Here is a 21,266-nt window from a genome sequence, read left to right as displayed (position 1 = left end):
CAGTGCAACCACTGTAAGACTTTTATACCACCATACTCTAGAAGGTTACTCCTTCTTTTCCTTGATTGTCATTGCCTGAATATAACATTTTGTATTTATTGCTCAGAAAGATCTCACCAGTTTTTGTCTTTTTTGTTTCAGTCATCCCTATTATGTCGATCTGGTACTTATCTAATTCCTCAGCTAGCTCCATTTCTTTGCCATTCAGGCTTCTTATGTTGATAGTACCGAACTTTAACTCTTGTGATGTTGAGTTGGTGTGTGTTTTCAGATTTGTTCCAGTAGCTGACTTTTCACTGTTCACCCTGGTTCTCTGGTGAAAACAGTGGGGCCTTATTTAACCAGGCATAGCCCCAAGCCAGCATGAAATTCTGTCGCGTTGTACCATCATTTTGTATTTTGGTTTAAGCCAATAAGAATACAATTTGTTCAGCTAAATCCCAAATTGCCAGCCCATCCTCGTTCATTCAGTATCCAGGTAGATACCCAACAGGGTGCACCACGAGAAGGTGAGGTTTGGACATTAGGTCAAAAGCCCTGGTCGGTTCTCCGCATTCCTTTAAAGGCTATGTGGAGGTCTCCTCTCAGTTATATAGCTTTGACCCTTAAGCACCCCTACATACATACATACATATATATATATATATACAAATGCTTGTTCCTGCTCAGTAGCTAGTAGCTTTCTAATACATGATTCACATTTGCTCTGGAATCATTTACCAATAATGAGCAAGAGAGGTTGTGAGCATTCACAATGTTCTATCTGATGCTGATCACTGGTACACTAACATTCTACGTTATCTCGATAACCAACTATCTGAATAATAAGTGTACATCATTTAAATTTTTTGGCTTTGTGAGAGAGAGAGAAATCAAAAATGTACAAGAAAAATTTTGTAAAGGTGTTGAGATCAAACAAATTCAAAGCCTAACATGAAAATGTTGATGAATTTCCATTACACAAATTAAATGTGAAAATCATATTAGCAGTTTTCCATCTGTCATCAGGAAAAAGTATGAAAGAGCACAACCACTCATCTGCTTTATTAGAAACTAAATTTGAAAAGTTTAACAAGGTTAGGTTATGTAACTGCTAAACTTGCAATACCAAACTCGTTAAAATTGAAAATTTTAATGTTTGGTATTGCAAGTTTAGCGATTTTTGCAACTGATATTTAAAAGCAAAGCAACTTACTTTTGTAGTAGCTCCACCTAAAGATTGTTGCGGACGCTGTCTGAATTCCCCTTCGAAGCTGTACATGGTCACTACCTAGCACACATACAAATAAAAACAATTGTTTTATGTTAGTAACCCAATGCATGGTTACACAAGACAACTCCCATAGATTATCAGTTAGGAAGGTCCCCCCACCTCCCCAGCCTAAATGTACAGTAAGTTAAAATATTTAAGTTATTATTTTTAATAACTGCTTATTTCCATCAAATTTTAAGTTTAATAAATAAATAGGGAGGAAAAATTGTTCACCACAATACGACCACAAAATCATCTGAAGGGGTTCTTGCTTAATCAGCACTTAGCTACATATGCCAATGAGTATAATTTTATGCATTAATCAGGTTCATTAATTTTATTTAGGTTCAATATAAATGAATTATATTACTATATAGGTTAATATTAATCATATCAAAATCTTAATAACTGCAGAAATTGAAGGCAGTGAGAATAGCACCTCTTCAAATTTAATATTTAAGTAGTGTATGCTCAATGTTTTTGAACTATTTAGTACAACTTTTACAGTTTTGTTGTTGTTATTGTTGCTGTTCTTTATACAGTAATCCCTCGATTAGTGCGCTCTTTAAAACAGGCGCATCAATCGAATATAATAACCTATGGTAAAATGTATCATTCGTTTCTCAGATTTCTTTTTTGACCCTTAATTTTTTTTTTATAAAAGAATTAGGGTATGTCTCAGGGTCTAGTTAAAGGGAAACCATGAAGCTGAAAGACAACAAAACATATTCAGAATATAAATTTATTATTCTGCTTCTTAACAAAGAATTGAGCTTAGTTTGGCAGGCGTTTTGTTTCTTTTTTTTTATACAACTGATGGTATAGCCCTATTGCCTCTTCTACTCTTCTGGAAATTTTACTACTTCTCTCTTCTTCAGGATCAGCCTCTAAGCATTGCTGCTTAAAAACTTTGATTGTACAAAAAATATTTTCAAATTGTTTCTGTGAAATCTCTTTTGGCTGACTATCAGTGGTTAAATTTTCTTCATATTCTTCGGAATCTTTCAGCCATGCATCTAAATTCAGCAGGTCGGAATCACTCAATTCTTCAGAATGAGATTTAATTAACTCTTGGACGTTATCACTGAAGGGGAGAAAAAATGAAGGACGTACGAATTGGTCACCAACACGCGAAATCACGTGCTTTATTGATAAAATTTCGCAACTGTTATACAAGCAAAATAGTTACCACTTTAAAAACTACAATGATCATTACTATTACTACGGGCAACTCCAGGGTGTCATTAGACTCATTGAGGGAGGCCCCAAATCATATTCATCACAACTATTTGACATTCATACAGTATCTATCATACCTCGCCTTAAACTCATTCACTGTCACAGCATCCACCACAGACTCAGGGAGCGCATTCCACTCATTCACTACTCTAAAAGTAAAAAACCCAGCTCTAACACCTTTACTAACCACACTTTTGCCCAGTTTCCATGGATATCCCCTAGTCCTCCCACAACCAGCCCTGTTCTCAAAAATATCTTCTGAATTAATTTTATAGAAACCCTTCAGTAATTTGAATGTCTAAATCATATCTCCCCTCCTCCGCCTATCAACCAATTTTTGCAACCCACAAATCCTCAACCTGTTCTCATACGGTTCATTCCACAGACCTGCTATCATCTTGGTCACTCGCCTCTGGATCCTCTCCACCTCCTCCCTATCAAGAAGAAACCTAGGTGACCAAATCTGAGCACAGTAGTCTAGATGGGGTCTTATCAAGGCTCGATAGAGAGGAACAATAACCTGCTTGTCAACGTATTCTTCAGCAACCAAGTGATTTGATGAGCTGTTTTGGTCACTTTTGCAATGTGTCCCCTAAATTTCAATTCCTTATCTACCAACACTCCTAAATCTCGTGCCTCATCAATTTCCTGGAGCAGGGTTCCACCAATGCAGTAAACTGCCGCCAATCTTTTCACCCCAAAATGCATAACCTTACATTTTGACACATTAAACTGACATCCATTCTCCTTAGCCCAGACCTCCAATCTATCCAAATCATCCTGCAAAATTTTGACGTCATCTGCATTCACTATTGCCCTACCCAACTTCGCATCATCCGCAAACAAATGAACTGTTCCTCTCAGATCATTTCCTATATCATTTATGAACAAATTAAACAGCAGTGGTGCAAGAACAGATCCTTGTGGCACACCACTAGTCACAGGCCGTCTTGTGGACTCTACTCCCGAGTAAACCACTCTCTGATATCTCTCCATCAACCACCCTCCTATCCATCTCACCAACCCTATGTCCATTCCCATATGCTGCAATTTACTGATTAGAATTCCATGTGGAATCCTGTCAAAGGCCTTGGCAAGGTCCAGTAGAATCACCGTAAACCCATTACCCTTATCCAGTTCAGCCGTCACTGTGTTATAATACGTGAGCAAGTTACTGAGGCATGACCTACCCTTCACAAAACCATGCTGTCCCCGATACAGTATCCCATTTTCTTCTATCCAATCTTGTATTTTCCTCTTGACTATTTTCTCTAAGACAATGATTCCTGATATGCTAATCGGTCGATAATTTACAACAGCAGTCTTGGAACCACCTTTATGCAGTGGAACTATTTTCCCCTCTTTCCACCCGCTCGGGACTAACCCAGAGCCGAGACTCAAATTAAACAAAATGGTCAAGGGTACTGACAATTCTTTAGCTGCTTCTCGTACAACACGAGCTGGAATACCATCCAATCCCACAGATGTATTGACATTGAGGTTATGCAATAGACTACTCACCTCCACTTCATTAACCACAATTCCCGTATAATCTACTGGGTTATTCGTTTCTGCAATGTCACCACCTGGATGATATACTTTTGCAAAGTGCTCACTCAGTAACTCAACTATCTCAACTGATTCAGTTACCTCCCTACCATCGGCATTCTTTAAAATCAATCTGCCATGTACATTTTTCCTTTTACTTGCTACATATCTAAAAAACTGTTTAGGATTCTCTTTAGCCTGCATGGCCAATGTTCTTTCGTAATCCTTTTTTGCTTTTCTTACTACACTCGTCACCCTTCTGGCCTGCACTTTATACCGTTCATGTGCCTGCCGGTCACCCTTCTCCTTAAATTCCCTCCATAGTTGTTTCTTTTTTTGCAACTCAAGCTTAATGGTGTTATTCATCCATTTAACCCCTACTTGATTTATTATTTGGACTCTAGGTATACAGTCAGCCATTGCTTCATGCAAGCACTTCTTAACTACCTCCCATGCACTATCAACTTCTAGTCGTTGCAGTTGTACATGCCATGGCACTGAACCAATCAAACTCCTAAGCTTGTCATACTTTCCAGCCCGATAATTCCACATTTACCCTGTCTTAATTGAAAATTCTACACCTTTAGCCACCTCTCAAGTTAAGACCCTATGATCACTCTCACCGATTGGTGGCAATGTGGTCATATTTGTTACAGCCAAATCCTCAGATGTAATTACTAGGTCAAGCACTCTCTGACCCCTAGTATTTTCCATTACATGCTGTCGCAGATAGTTATCCCTTAATAACCGCATAAAATCCAGTTCCTTCTTCCCGTGTGTCCTCTCCTCACTCCAATCAATGCGACCATAGTTGAAATCTCCCATAATAATCACCCTCCTTCCACCCATTTCTTCTATTTGCTCGTGCATACTGTCACCACCATCTTTTCCATCACCTGGTCTATAGCAGCACCCAATTGTATATTTAGTTCTGCTAGCCACAATCTCACACCAAATGGCCTCAAATGTGCTCTTTTCTCTATCCTGCAATTCAACTTCTATTCTCCTTGGCTGGAGCTCATCAGCTATCATCAACAATACTCCTCCCCCAATTTTATTCTCTCTGTCATTCCTGAACACACTATACCCATCGCATTCAATCCCACTAGTTATATCATCTACAGTCAGCCATGTTTCACTAATACCTATAACCTGTGGTCTGGAAGTGCCAACCATGGCCAAAAACTCTTCCTTCTTGTTCCTAATACTCCTAGTATTAGTGTACATGAATTTAAGACCCCCATTAGCCCCAACCCTACCTTGATGCCTTATATTAACTATCCCACTCAGATTTGTTGTCCTTATTTGCTCTGGCATATTATATTCATTCTTACATTCAACTGCCTCCATAAGGACTGTATCTCTACTCCCCCCCCCCTAACAAATCTAGTTTCCCTGAATTTGCACATCCACTACATTCAGCAACACTTTCTCAAGTCTTCTTACACCGTAACCATTCAAATGCAAGCCATCCATCTTATATAGATCCTTTCGCCCATCAAACTCACTCCACACATCCACAAATTCCACACCACTCGTCATACATAACCCACGCATAAAGTCATTTGCAATTATAGCCCTCCTTTTAAACATTTCACTGTCATACCGTGGCAAAAGACTAATCATTCTAACTCTCTCACTCTTTTCTTTTGCTACCTCAAACAGAAGTTAATTTTCCGATGTGTAATAATAAACAACTCATCCCAGAAGACGAATTAATTACCCTATTATCCGAATGGATTCTCCTTTTTGTGAGATACGCAGAAGTGTCGAAGGATCTTGAATCTGTGGGGGTACTATAGCAGACGCCATAAATTTTGGTGCCAAAAATTGGGAACATAGTATACATAGTGTACATGGAAGTAGCATGCCATTAAAAATAACTTTGTAAAATGTTTTAAATGGTAACTAAATTATTTCATTCTGGTGAGTGATTTTTTAAAATAGTTAGCACCATAAAAATGTACAGATAGAAAATTTTTATCATCTATAAAATTTATTTTTAAGATGTGTATAGGCGCACTAATTGAATTTGGGTATCGAAAAAAAATGACGCACTAATTGAGGGATTACTGTATCTGAAATTATCATTATTATTTTCCTCACCTCAACAATATTTCGCTAAGACCTACATGTTGGTATAGATACGTGAATGTTTTGGTGATATGGAATGGCTCTTCTTCTGAACTAAAGTAGTTTCTATCTGAAATAAATGCACTTCATCCCAAGACTTCTTGCACACTTTTTTGGGGAGGAGATATACAAAAGAAGTTGAGTGAGAAATCATGGGTATATAACAACTATCTGCATATATATGAAAAAGGCACATGGCAAGTTGTTAGGAGAAAAGTTGTTCAAAATGGTATAATTATATAGTGTTAAAAGGAATAGTGTATAAAGAACAATACATTCCACCCCAACCTGCTTACCGGGAAGCTGAAATGGCCATTTCTATAGTTGTTCCCCAGAGAAGGGGTTCCAGTTTGTCCTCCCAATTTTCCAAACATGTCATGTGATATCCTTTAAGGGCATACCACACACATACTGTGGAGATTCAGAACCTACACATCCCATTTTTGATAGTACAGCTAAAGCAGTTCTGGAAGTTGGATGCTGATATGGAACAAAATCTGATGAAATGCATTTAGATCAGTGTAATGGCATGTGTGGGTCACTATTAAGGCTAAATGTTATGGGATGAAGGTAGGATGCTCTCTGTGCTGACAACATCTCTAAGAATATCTTCTCCCACAGCATGTCCCCAGCTCTTTCTCTTCACTTCTGAGATACTATAATAAGATGGTAAACCGAAACAGATATAGTGTCAATGCAGTTAAAAAACTAATCTCTCTCTCTCAAGAAATCTCCTCCCAAAAAAAAAAAGTTTAAAAAAATCTCTTCACCCATTCAATTCAGCATTCATTGTATAAACACCAACTTAAATTATGTGCACTATCACTTGCAGACATTCAAACCTTACCTCCTGTTTTTGACCAAACCCCAAATTACTTCTGCAACAATAGCCTCATCTTAACTATCCAAACTGTATGATGCCTTCTGCCAAAGAGATGCTTTTGGGTGACCAATATTCCTTGCCAGAGGATGGCCTAAACCTCTTTTTGACCTTCTATGGCTTTATTCTTTCAATTCTTATCCACAAAGCTTGATTTCTTATAATCCAACTACCCTAACAGTAAAGTCTTCCTTAGTGACTTTAGTGTTCCCAACTACAACTTTATGTTGAGCCAATACGTGAGAGGTTGATTAATCAACCTACAATATGTTAGTACTGTGTATGAGTAGTGAGTTGGGAAATGAGGAAACTTGCTTATATTTGATTAAAAGCCTGCATATTGTATACCTTGGAAAACACATAAGGGGAAGACTGTTCCACAATAATGCAGTAGCAGGGATGGAGGAGGAAAACTCCTCCATCTGCGAGTTTTAAGGTGTACTGTGAATGGATGTTGGCAAGCAGCTGCACATGTTCTAACAGACTTGTGCAGTGAGTGGGGGGAATTATTGACGCCAGCAGTACTGAATAACAGCAGTATGGCTATCAGGGATGTTATAGCTTAAATTGTTGTTTAAATGTTCAGGATTAAGGACGATCTCCCTTGGATTCCACTATCTTTCTTTCAAATATATATATATATATATATATTTTTTTTTTTTTTTTTTTTTTTTGCACAGTCTTGGCACATCTTTTGGAGAACCGGGTTAAGAGATGGCAGTTCAGAGTAGTGTGGGGAATGTATGTTTCCATGCCAGTAAGGAATACTTTGATGATATGTTCAGTGCATGTCTGGGTTGGATGGGCATAAACATTAATCCAGCCATGGAAATGGAACATAGAAATCATGGAGGCTGTCCCACTTGGCACTGTTATAATACCAAACTACTTTTGTATGGGAGTGGCTGTGTAAGTGTTGTTGAATGGGGAAAAGTTGAGCACTAGATTGTGATCAGAATTACCTAGGGTACCCCACTACATTCCATGTGTATTTGTAAGGGTCACTGGTGAGGAAGAGTTCTAGGGTGTTTGGGGAGTGGTTAAGGTTATCTGGTATTCCAGTCGGCATGTGAACAATTTGGGGAAGGTCATTGGTGATGGCAAACATTTCAGCATCTCTGCCTGCTAGATTTGTACAACTGGAGGAGGAAAGCCAGTTGGTAATGTGGACATTAAAATCTCCTAGAAGTATGATTTCGCAGTTAGGGAAGTGGGACTGGAGAAAATCAGTTTTTAAGGAGAGGAAATTAAAGAGCTCAGAGTGGTTGGTGGCATTAGGGGAAGTGATAGAGACAGAAAATGAATCTGACTGAGTGGGGAAGGAAGATTTTCAACCAAAGAAGGTCAAAGTTGAGCAATTCTAGGTTAGGTGCTCTCTGGCAAGGTATGTCAGAGCAGATACATGTGCAGAATTGGGATGAGAGGAGTCAAAGAATGTGTAGTTTGGAAAGTTGAGATGAATAGATAGCTGGGAAAAGGTGGGATTTGGTAGACTGAAGATGGAAGTGGACATTAAGGTTGGAGTTGAGGCCAGATGTTTGTAAAGTGGATATACAAGGCTCTGTGGGACATATATTTGACTGCAAGGGTCTTGCACATTTCCTATGAAGTGCCTGCATACTGGTTTCCATGGTGGCAACTAGTGGCATCACTTGATTTGTGCACTAATTCTCCTTGTTTGTAGTCTATGACCCAGCTGTTGTCTTCATTTTGGCATTTTTCTTCAGGTTGTTTTCGAAGTTGACACCCTTGTTCTCCCTCTGGGCAAAGTTAAGTCAGGTCAAGCACATATGTGCGATTGGGGGGGGTAAGTGTCCTTGAACTTGTTATTAATCACTGTTATTAGTTTAGATGTGCTTGTCACTGTGTCACAAGTCACTTTCACAAGGTGTGGAAAGTTCATTTCATCTTTTCTTTTATTTGTGGGTCCAAAATGTTTGTTGACAGGCAGGGATGCACTTGCGTTGTGGTGCTGATCGTTGAGTAGTTCAAGCTTAGCTTCCAGCATTTGGATTTTGGAAGAGAAAGTTTTGTTCATAGTGTTAAGGTACCATTTGAGGTTGACTCATTTACCTAAGTTCAGAAGCTACTTTACAGAAGGGCTGGTTGAGGTTAATAAATAGTTTGTGCCGATTCCTCTATTTTTGCGCAATCCAATGCACTAGTCTAATATCCAACTCCATCTGCTCTAGTCTGACTATCAATTTATGTGGTAATTATCAAAAGCCTTTGCAAAATTTAAGTACACCATTGTGTATCCATCTGCCTCGTCCAATGCAGCTGTCACCTTATTGTAATAAGTAACTAAAGATTACTAAAACATGACCTCCCTTTGGCAAATATATGCTTTCCATCAAAGATAATACCACTGTTGTCAATCCAATACTGGATCCTGGTTCTCGCTAGCCTCTCCAACACTTTAACCCAACATGTATTTCAAAATACATGGTGATACATCATCAAGTCCGACAGCCTTATTCACATCAAGTTTATTCAATTCCCCATATACCTCTTGCTCACTCACAGTTCATGGTGAAATGAATTGGAATATAGTGGTGAGAGTTAATAACGAAATAAGTCTAGCAGAGGTTGAAGAATTTTGCGTTAAAAAAGAAGAATGGAAAATCACCTGACATAGATGGTTTGCCTGTTAACTGATCAGAGCTTCTAATCAGAACTTCTGATAGTATGGTTATGTGACAGATCTTTCTCCAGACTGATTTGGAGAAAGAAGATGAACATGATGATTTGACCAAGGAAATTATCATTCCAATATATGAAGGATGCTCAAGGAAGGGGATGGGGGGTATAGTAATTATAGAGGAATAACATTATTGTGTCAGTGTGAAAAGATTTATGAAAAGTAATGGCAAAAAAAAGAATAAGAGATATAATAGAAGGTCTAAGAGAAGAGCAATTTGGTTTTTGGAAAAGGGCGATCAACTGTTGCTGATTTCTGATGCAAGAGAAATGATAGAAAGACACTGAAAATTTGGAAAAAGTCTGTTTGTGACATTTCTTGAGCTGGAAAAAACCATTAATTCGGTGTAATGGGAAAAAAAAATCAGGGAAAGTTTGGAAAAGAGAGAGGCACAGAAGAAGAAATAGTTGATGTATGTTAAGTCTAAGATGTGTGAAGACTAAATTTGGTAATTCAGAGTGGTTTACACTCAAAACTGGACTGTGACAAGGAAGTGTGCAGGGAAAAACAGCTGTGTTCAGATGATGTGATGGTTTGGACACATTCAAAAGAACTTAAAATAAAAAAAAAATGGACAAATGGAATAGTGTGACACAGAACTATGGATTACATATTAATAGTAGGAAGAATGAGCGTATGGTTTTAAATCATACTGGAAATGTAAACATTAACGCTGTTACACTCAATGGGCTAGATTTGAATAGTGAAAACTTCAAATATCTCAGAAGTATACATTCCAATGATGAAAGTTGAGACCAAAAGATAATGAGGAGGATTTCACTAGGTCAAAACTTTTTTCTTTTAAACAGCGTAAGTAGTCTATTTTGGGACAGTGAGGTCTCACTAAGTGCAAGCTTCTGATTAACAAAAGTTACATTTTGTCCATGGTATGTGAAGGTGTGATGAAGCACAATATATACTCCTCTCTCCCACTCAGATGCCAAGCTCACCTTCTCGTGGTCTAACCTGTTATAAAAGTACAAATGAACCACAAGTACAAATAACCAAATTTGCTACCTAATGCCTCTGAACTTACTCATTGAAAAGCTAGTGACCTATCCTAGGGAAATTTAAGTCTCAGGAAAATTCAAATAATTATTTGAAATCAGGTCATTCTTTTTGAAACACCCTGTACTTTCAAGTCTCAGCCAAAGAAAAGCCAAATGAACTATCACAAAAATGACCGTGATTCAGGAAAAGGTAAACAAAACTGGAAGAAGGAATATATAATGAAAAGCACAACTTGTAATACATAAGGAACATTGCACACAAGTGAAGAATTTGATAAATAACTAAACCAAGTCAATGTAATGAAATGTACAGTAGCAGAAACAAGGAAAAAGCAAAATGGTACCAAAGAAACAAATAGCTATATACAATATGTAGTGGAGTAAAAAAAAAAAAAAAAAAGCAAAGGCAAGTATAATAAAAAGATACATAAATCTATGAAGATTATTTTATATTATAATAACTGGGCTGAAAGACTAACAGAAATTACGCTCGAAATATTAAGAGGGTGACATAATAATCAGGGCATATGCACCAGAAGAGGGGAAAGAAGACAGTAAAACAAATAAAAAAGACTATTTACTACTACCAAGGGATTTAACTGCTAGAATAGGGAACAGGAAATACAGAACAAATAGTGATACACACAAATTGCGATATTTTGTCATTAATAATATGAGAATAATGAATTCAGTAGTTGAACATAAAGAAATACATAAATATACATGGTCAGCCACAGGATATAAGTCTATCACAAATTTTAAATTAGCTCAGTTAATACTAGATGTAAGAGTATATCGAGGTTTTGAATTAAACTGTGATCAATATATGGTATTGGCAAAAATTTGATTTAAACAATAATGGCTAAAAATAAACTAAGTGGTAAATAATGCTGGACTGGTTGGCCGAGTGGTTAGCATATCTGCTTTCCAGCTAAAAGGCTGCAAGTTCGAATCCCACTGTGGGCACGGATGTTTGTGATTGTCTGTGAAAATTCTGGTGGTGGGTGGTAGAGGCATTGATGTAGTTGTGGTTTGTTGTAGTTGGTGGATTGAGTGGTGGAGACAGAGTTGTAGAGTAGGTGCCCTCCCACGATGTGTCCTTGGACTCCCAGGAGGTGTCACATAGTAATAATAACAACAATCAACCAAGTTATAAAATTTCTTCATTACAAGATCCCTATACTAGGCAACAATATCAGAAATGCACAGATATAAGAACAGAAACAAATTAAAACACAAAGCTTAGGAATAAAGAGTATACATAGAATAGAAAAAAAAGGACTATGAAACTGGTACAAAGAAAGAGAAAAGATGATAAAACCAGAGTTACAGAAATGACTAAATTTCAAGATAGTAGAAGCAAAAAATAAAGTAGAAAAGAAGCAATAGAATTGCAAAATGAGAAGTAAGGAAAAGAGAGAGAGAACAATTTTGTAATTGAACTAGAAAAGGATATGTCTAAGCCACAACTAAAAACCTATAAAATAATAAAATACATGAACAAAGAAATAAAATAAAATACAAACACACACACACACACACACACACACAAACAAAAAAAAAAAAAAAAAGATTTAGAAAAATGGGTAACTTATTTCCAAAATCTCTGGACTGATGATAATAAAGAAGTAAAATTTTATACAACAAAGAATGATTTAATAGAAAATATTTTAATCTCAGAACTAAAAAATACAATAAGATGAAAAATAAACATGTACAAAAATGCAGATGAAAAAATTTAATTAAAGACTTCTGAAAGTCTTTAACATGGTCTGGACTTCTGGAAAAACTCCAAACTCTTGGAAAAGATCAGTTATAAAAAAGGAAATAAGGATGACTGCAATAACTATAGGGGAAGTAGTCTGATAAATGCAGAGTACAAAATATATGCAGGAATAGTAAAAGTAAAACTAAACAGTATTGTAGAGAGCAAACTACTAGAACAGAATGAATTCCAAAATCTTGCATAGACTGCCACTGGTTGGTGAGAGTAATCATGAGCCACTTGTTTGGAAAGTGGTAACACAAGAAAAGGTTACTGTCAAAAAATGATATACAGTATGTGGAATTATAAAGTTGGGAAGCTCTGTATTTAACTGGCATCAATCAGTTGGGTAAATAAGCCATGTAGAAAAGATGTTGACAATGAATAGGAATTCATAAAGCAGTATTTGACAAAAGCAGTGTATAACTGCATACCAAGAGTTAAGCATATGAATAAAGTAGGAGTGAAACAGATGAACAATAACCAAGTAAGCTGTGTTGGAAAAGAAAATGTTACAGAGGAGATACAAGACAGTTGGTGGTGATCAGATCCATGAGTATAAAATGCAAGATAGGAAAGTGAGAGCACAGTAAGGAAAGAAAAGGTGCATTATGAAAAAAGACTGACTAGTCAGGAAAAACGATAATTCAAGGGAATTCTGCTATATGGCAAGCAAGAGGAAGAATAATTACGGCAGTTTGATACTGGTGGTTAGTCGTGGTAACAGAGTGACGACTACAAAGGATATACTGCAATTACTGAATGAACACTTTGTCAGTGTATATCATGCTTGTGTAAGCAAGAATTCGAAGTGAAAGAATCAGAAGTATATCTGGTATTAATAGGGTTAGATGTTAATAAAGCTGTGGGAATGGATGACGCAGCACCACATATTTTTAAGAAATGTGCTGAGCAGTTGGCTATGTCCCCCCCTCCACACCCTCCAGGATTGAGTAAAAATATCCCACAAATTATACTGTATTTACTCGAATATAACTTGCCCTCGCATCCTTGATTTTACTTTATGAAAAAAAAAGAAAATAAAAAGTTTTGCATATACCTCGCACACAAAAAAAAGTTTAAACGCGTTCACGTCGGGGCGACAGTAACTCACTCCCCAACAAGAACAACAAGTAGTTTTATTGTATCATTGAATATGGTACAGAGACATTTGCAATCTGTATAATATATTTTTCAACATATAGTGCAATTACAGACAACTGGGATAAAAACGGAACTAACTAATGAATCACATGTTCCCTCCCACAGAAATTATGCTGTATAGACTCAAGCAAAACCATATGTTGCACTGGCAAACACAGTATCCAACTAAAAACTATTGTCCAATTTTTCAATTACATGAAATAAGCGTTTGTTTGATTGCATTTTGAAATTTTTGATGTCATTAAGACAGATCACAAAGACTAACGTCAAACAAAATTCTACTGTGAATTCAAACATGCCATGTAATGTGTGCAATAAAAATTCAACCGAAAGGTTGAAACTTAGTATGAGTTGAGCCTGCCCGTGCGATGCAGAAGCAGTACACAAATGGTAATGAGAAGTTCCAATGGAATGATAAATGGGCAAAACACCACCCTGTCTTTAATGTGTTAAAACTAACAAATATATAATGAATATTGTTATGGCAGTTTCAGATATTATGGAATTTGATTGAAGATAATTAGCACTTCAACTCAACAATTACTAGTTTGCTTTGTCGTTTGATCACATGATCTTTTGTTAATACTGCACCAATCTTCATAGCTGCTCTATCTCTACTGGACTACCATTGCTGTCCATTTAGAGCTCTGCTTTCACTTCTCATTAGCCATTCGAAAAGGATTGTTCATTGCATATATCAAGTCTTGTAAATTACTGGTTATTTTTGCTATAAATAATGAGAAAGAAGATGATGCTATTTGAGTAAATGACTTTGACAATGCACATAAAGAAACCGCTCTCAAGGTTGAAAGTAGCGATAGTGAATAGGAGATTCATAGTAAGTCATACCCATTTTCAGTTTTTGTCCTGAAAACTTTAGTTTTCGAAAATCCCCGCATATATCTCGCACCACGATTTTTTAGCTTTAATTTTGGGGAAAAAAGTGCGAGTTATATTCGGGTAAATACGGTAACTGTAAACGTGATTGAAATATGTAACCTTACACCCTCAACTATGGGATGCTTTGTCTGTCTTAAAATTTTATTACAGGTTGGCCAGTTTCGGCCATGGCGGGATAACCATAGAACACGTTTCATCTACTGCAGCAAGAAAACAAGTGTTCCTATTTTTGGTTCATCTTTTTCTGATCTGTGAAAAAAATGTTCATTACTGTTGTGAACAGCAACCAGTTCGTTTGCCCTCTGTCTAGTGAGTCACTGAGTAAAGTGTGAATTGTAAATTTATAGTGAAACAAATTTTAAAAGAAAAATACATTTTTAAAAGGTAAGTATGTAATTTAATATTATTTTACTTGTTAGTTTTATGATTTTTTTTGCTTTCAAGAAATAATTTAATATAGGATTTTGGGATTAATTACCATATTTTTCCGTGTACAAGACGAACCCAAAATAAGAAATCAATATTTTAAACATAAAACAGAACACGTTTGTTTTTTTTTTAAATATTCAAAGTATATTTAGTAATTAGGTAACATTTTTAAGATACATACTAAGATGCATTTTCTGGGCTAACTTGGCCATGTTCTCATGGCCACCCCTTCTCTTCTCATGAAGTTGAAGCACCATTTTTGCCTTTCCTGTGAAATCAAGAATGTTCATTTCTCTTGCAAATCTTTTTGCCTCAAATTGAATAAGCTTGATTGACACACATATTCCCATTCCATAATCTGGTTTTCCTCTTAAGGCCCTCTTCTTTTCTGGCATCTTGAGTAGTAGTAGTTCTTATTTTCTCCACTGTCTAACACTTACTAGGAGGAGGTCCAAACTATCTCTCTGAAGTTTTATTTTCATGTTCTTTTGCGTAATTGATGACTTTTAACTTGAATTTTGAAGAATATGACAATCGTTTTTTATTTTTGGACATTTTTGTGGGCTGGTGCTCAAAATATTGTCAATGCATTAACTTACCCCACCAACGAGTTGCAGACGTATGAATGCTTTCAGAGTTGATTGATTTATTCAGAATCAGCCGTTTATGACGTCAATTGACAGAGGCCTGTTCGTGGAGACAACGTACCAGCAGTTTTGCCACAACAACAACGGGTCTCTCGACCAATTACCCCCCTCCCCCATTTTTTTGTCTTAAAATTTTAGAAAAAAGTATAGTCTCATACATGGAAAAATAAGGTAATCAATTGATTTTTAATAAAATATGCCGATCAAGTTTTTTTATTTATGAAATTGTGCTAAAAACTGTATTAATTCCAAATATTTTTTCCCAAGAATTAAAGATCATTAAGATCGATGTAAAATGAAAATAACGTATTAATAGTTTTATTCTAAAACAATATTTTCTTATTTGTGTTTCCCCTCTTTCAGAATGAATTCTATTCTTTCAGAATGGATATAAGGAATTATTTTTCTTCCCTAGAAAAAAAAAATGCAAAAATACAAAAAACAGAAACTGAGCAGGAAAAATGTATGCCTTCAGATATACAAGTTGATCCAATTCCTGGAACACAGATTCAAAATGCTTTTGACGAGTCAATTTCATCAAATAATTTATTAGAATATGATAATGGTTCTTACGTTATAGTTTCCTATAACATCAACTTTAAAATTCGAGATCCTTTCTAATACTTATGTTTCCAACAAGGACTATGATTTCAAAAAAGATTCTTCTGGAAAGAGACAGTTTAGATTTGCTTGGTTAGAGAAATACTCACTATGGTTGTGTTATTCAAAATTACAAAAAAGTGCATTTTGTTTCTACCAAAAGTACATCGGGGCTGTCAAGGCACATTCATAAAAACTCCATTTATTATTATTATTATTATTATGTGACACTTCCAGGGAGTCACAAGACTCATCGGGGGGAGGGCATCCACTGCACAACTCTCCATCTCCACCACTAATATTTTCACAGACAATCACAAACATCCATGCTCACAGCGGGATTCAAACCTACAGCCTTTTGGCTGGAGAGCGGGTACGCTAACCACTTGGCCAACCAGGCTGGCATTTATGAAATATAAAGATTTTAACCAAGCTGCCAGAAATCACGTCATCTCAATGGCACAAAAAAGATGCACAGAATTTTAACAATCCACAAACATCCAGAAAAAGATATAATTTGTCAAATTCATAAATCAGTACAAAATACTATAGTCCAATAGTATTAAATTAGGTTCTATTTTATCATTCGTTGTATTTTGTGCCACACATGATTTGCTGTTACAGAGGAAAAGAAGCAATTCTGGAAATTTACATGATGTAAGAACTGAACATTAACCAACAGAACTTTGTGAATTGGAAATACGAGAAAGCACTGTATCTTCTGTAAATAAATCTATTGGATTTTCAATCTTAGTTGACGAACCACAGATATTGCTGGAATAGAACAGCTTTCACTTGGCATTAGGTTTGTTGACGAAAATAAAAATATAAGAGAAGAATTCTTAAGATTTACAAAACTATGATATGGATGCGAAAAGTATTAGTTCTGCTATTTTAAATAAATGTACTGAATATGGTTTGAACATGAACAAATTAATTGGACAAGGATACAATGGCTGTGTAAGTATGAAAGAAAGGAAGTGGTGTTCGAGCCCAGATAAAAAAATATATATTCAAAAGCCACTTATGTACATTGTGCTTCTCACAGATTAAACCTAGTTGTGAATGATTTAAACATTGTACCAGAAGTTTGTCAGACAATAGAAATTATAAAATCTATAGTACAATTTTTTAGAGAAAGTCCAAAATGAAGAGTCATGTTGCCAACGATTCCTTTACTTTCAAAAACCAGATGGACTTTGAAATATCGAAGTATATCGGTTTTTTCCAAAGAATTTTCAACTTATTTTCAATAAATTAGAAGAAATGTCTATGAACTGGACAGGATCAACACATCGCTTAGTAACATCACGCAGTACTTCAATGTCTATTATTTGTTTAAATATAATATCAAAATATTCTGCTATTCTCAAACCAATAACCCAAGCATTACAAGCCATAGATGTTAATTTACTAGCCGCTCACCAACATATTGAGAACTTACTTAAAATATTTGCATTTCATAGTGAAAAATTTTAAGAGATTCATAAACTTTCACTAGATATGGCTGAAAAATTAACAATAAAAATATACCTAGACGATGTTCCATACAGAAATATAGATACAATTATCCTGGAATTACATCTGAAGACAATCAATATTTATCCCATACTTAGATTCTTTAATTTCATCCTTAAAATCAAGATTTTCCTTGGATAACGAAATAGCATTTTCAGTTTCATCCCAAGAATATTCTAAAAATAGATAAAATAAAGTTCCAAAACAACGTCAAAAGAGTAAGCGAAAAATACAATTTACAATATTTAGAAAAAGAAGCAACAATGTGGTATGAAAAATGGACAAATTTTCCTTCGACTGTTATTCCCCAAACTTTACCAGAAGTTTTGAAACATTGACTATTTCCCTTCTATTAATTCAGCAATAACTATTGGTATGACATTATCTGTTACGACCTGTACCATTGAAAGAAGTTTCAGCACCTTGAGACTTGCTGAAAGACACTGTTAAGGTCTACTATCTCAGAAATGCACTTGTCAGGTTTATGTATGATTAGTGCACACAGGAAGAAACTAGAAGAGGTAAAGAAGAAATTTATTGAAAATGTCATCAATAAGTTTGCAAGAGGTAGACGGAGAATTCAATTCTTATACGATACATGATTATTGAAATTATTATCTGTCTATCTACCTACCTACCTACCTATCTATATATATATATATATATATATATTAATTCTTGTTTCCTTTATATTGTAAATTTATACACTTTATAATTCTATTTTTTTTTTACCACCGACTTTAATTCAATAATAAAATTAGACTGGGATATACTGCCTGAAGATTTTATTAACAAATTTCACCAACTTGGCTGTTGGCTTCGTCTGGGCATACATAAGGTGATAAAAAAACAACTTAAAACAGGTCGAGAAAGAAACATAAACGAGCACTAAACGTTATACAAATTCAAAAGACGTGTTACATCAAATACATGGATCATGTGTGATGTCATTTGCAGCGAAGTTCAAGTCTGGTGTGCTAAGTGATCTTATGAGGGTCTTCCATATGTCAGTAAGGATTATCCCTTGATTCCTATTGAGGCTTCCTTTTGAATGGATTACCATAGTAGCTTCTTTGAGGTTTTGGTTACGTAAGTCGTCTAAATATGGCATAGAACTTTTGTCCCATTCAATGTTGTGATCGTATTCGAGAAATGAAGGGCTAACCCAGAATTATCTTTTCTGTTATTATTAACGTCTCCGATGTGTTCTTTTTTGTTATTTCCAAACTTCAGGAAGTTCGTCCTACGTAATTTAAACCACATGAACAAAGGGTGTTGTAAACACCAGGATGTTTGAAGAAAGCATTGTTATCCTTTGGTGATCTTAACAAGTTGTGGACTGTCTTAATTGGTTTGAAAGTTACTCTTATTTTATATGGTTTGAGAAGTGTTGCAATCTTCTGTGAGACTGTCCCAGCATAGCATAAGAAATGGCAATAGAAGATTTGTATTGAGTTTCTTTGGATTGCTGTTGGGAGGAGTTGGAAAAAAGTATCTTTTGAATTAATTTTTTTGGATAACCGTTGTCTTTCAGGGTTTCTGATATGTGATTTAAATTAATCCTCGAGAGTTTTCTCTTTTGTTATGATGCGAGTAGCTCTATTTGAAGAAAAACAAAAGAATATCATCCTAAAGGTGGACAAAGGAAACTCAACAGTCATCTTAAACACAAGAGATTACATGACAAAGATCATGGAGTTACTCTTGGACATATCCACTTACTGTGTATTAGATTTGGACCCCACATGGATGAACCATAATGAAACAAATAACCTTTTATGCAACATGGACAGTTGGCCAACAGACCTAAAACAGAAATGAGAAACTTGGCATCTTTAACCACATGTTAAAGATGCCAAGCTATTTCCCAAGTAAGCAAACAGACCATTAAGTCAAGTTTGCGCATGTATTGCAAGTCTAGGTGATCCGTAAAGTAGTACAAGTCTAGGCAACTCGTGGTAAGAGGTGGAATAAGCTCTGATCACTATTCTTAATATTTACCCTTAATGCAAAGCACATCTCCTTGAGGAGATGTATGATGCTATGCATTAAAGGCAATGGCCTTTACTGGCCTAATGGATTACATTACTGGTAAGTTCTCTGCACTCCTGATGTATATGATTATTTTTATTGCTCATTCTACGCTGCCTCCACAATGCCTTCAAGCCTGCATGCCTTGTTACATTCTGATACACTTGTAATAAACAGCATTTTTTTTTAGGTCTATAACCATAGTTAGCGCCTCCATAGTGCGATTGGAAGTATGACGGTACACTACACCCTTCGATTAGAAAAGGCTTAAGTTTGATTCTCGTCGTGACGGGAGGAATCTTTATATGGAATTTTTTCAATCAATTTGTTATGATGCGAGTAGCTCTATTTGAAGAAAAACAAAAGAATATCATCCTAAAGGTGGACAAAGGAAACTCAACAGTCATCTTAAACACAAGAGATTACATGACAAAGATCATGGAGTTACTCTTGGACATATCCACTTACTGTGTATTAGATTTGGACCCCACATGGATGAACCATAATGAAACAAATAACCTTTTATGCAACATGGACAGTTGGCCAACAGACCTAAAACAGAAATGAGAAACTTGGCATCTTTAACCACATGTTAAAGATGCCAAGCTATTTCCCAAGTAAGCAAATAGACCATTAAGTCAAGTTTGCGCATGTATTGCAAGTCTAGGTGATCCGTAAAGTAGTACAAGTCTAGGCAACTCGTGGTAAGAGGTGGAATAAGCTCTGATCACTATTCTTAATATTTACCCTTAATGCAAAGCACATCTCCTTGAGGAGATGTATGATGCTATGCATTAAAGGCAATGGCCTTTACTGGCCTAATGGATTACATTACTGGTAAGTTCTCTGCACTCCTGATGTATATGATTATTTTTATTGCTCATTCTACGCTGCCTCCACAATGCCTTCAAGCCTGCATGCCTTGTTACATTCTGATACACTTGTAATAAACAGCATTTTTTTTTTAGGTCTATAACCATAGTTAGCGCCTCCATAGTGCGATTGGAAGTATGACGGTACACTACACCCTTCGATTAGAAAAGGCTTAAGTTTGATTCTCGTCGTGACGGGAGGAATTTTTATATGGAATTTTTTCAATCAAAGGTGAGTTAGCCGATCTCATATGGAGGGCAGGTTTTTTCCCCCCCCCCGGAAACTCAGGTTTTTCATCCCGCATACAGACAAATCGGCCCTTCAGAACACACGTAGTTTACAGACAAAAAATACTAGTTGTGGTGGGAGATGGCGTTGATGTAGATGACTGGTAGTAGAGGTTCGGTGTAGTGGTGAAGACTGAGAGCTGTGCAGCAGATATCTTCCCGCAATGAGTCTACAGACTCCTTGAAGGTGTCACGAATAATAATAATAATAACCAGATATATTCATGCAAGGAGCCTGTGTAGCTCAGTGGATGTGGCGTTTGCACACCACCGTGCTAGGCCGCACGAA

General features: G+C 36.1%; 1 protein-coding gene across 4 annotated transcripts in view; it reads right to left on the bottom strand.

Moving 5' to 3' along the window:
* Positions 1-21,266, bottom strand: part of LOC150095396 (ubiquitin-protein ligase E3C) — a 662,747-nt gene that overhangs the window by 636,171 nt on the left and 5,310 nt on the right. For 3 of the 4 annotated variants that reach the window (XM_090409807.1, XM_090409808.1, XM_090409810.1), the window contains exon 2: positions 1,196-1,270. In XM_090409807.1, coding sequence (XP_090265933.1) covers positions 1,196-1,270 — 75 coding nt within the window. Of the gene's footprint in view, positions 1-1,195; positions 1,271-21,266 lie in introns of those variants that run through there. The other variant, XM_090409809.1, reaches the window with a different exon arrangement.

The sequence above is a fragment of the Typopeltis vanoorti genome, chromosome 20 (genome assembly GCF_054136105.1).
Source record: "Typopeltis vanoorti isolate ZY-2024b chromosome 20, IOZ_Tvanoo_1.0, whole genome shotgun sequence".
Lineage (NCBI taxonomy): Eukaryota > Metazoa > Arthropoda > Arachnida > Uropygi > Thelyphonidae > Typopeltis > Typopeltis vanoorti.
Note: the sequence above shows the minus strand (reverse complement) of the source record. Positions and strands in the feature narration are given on the sequence as shown.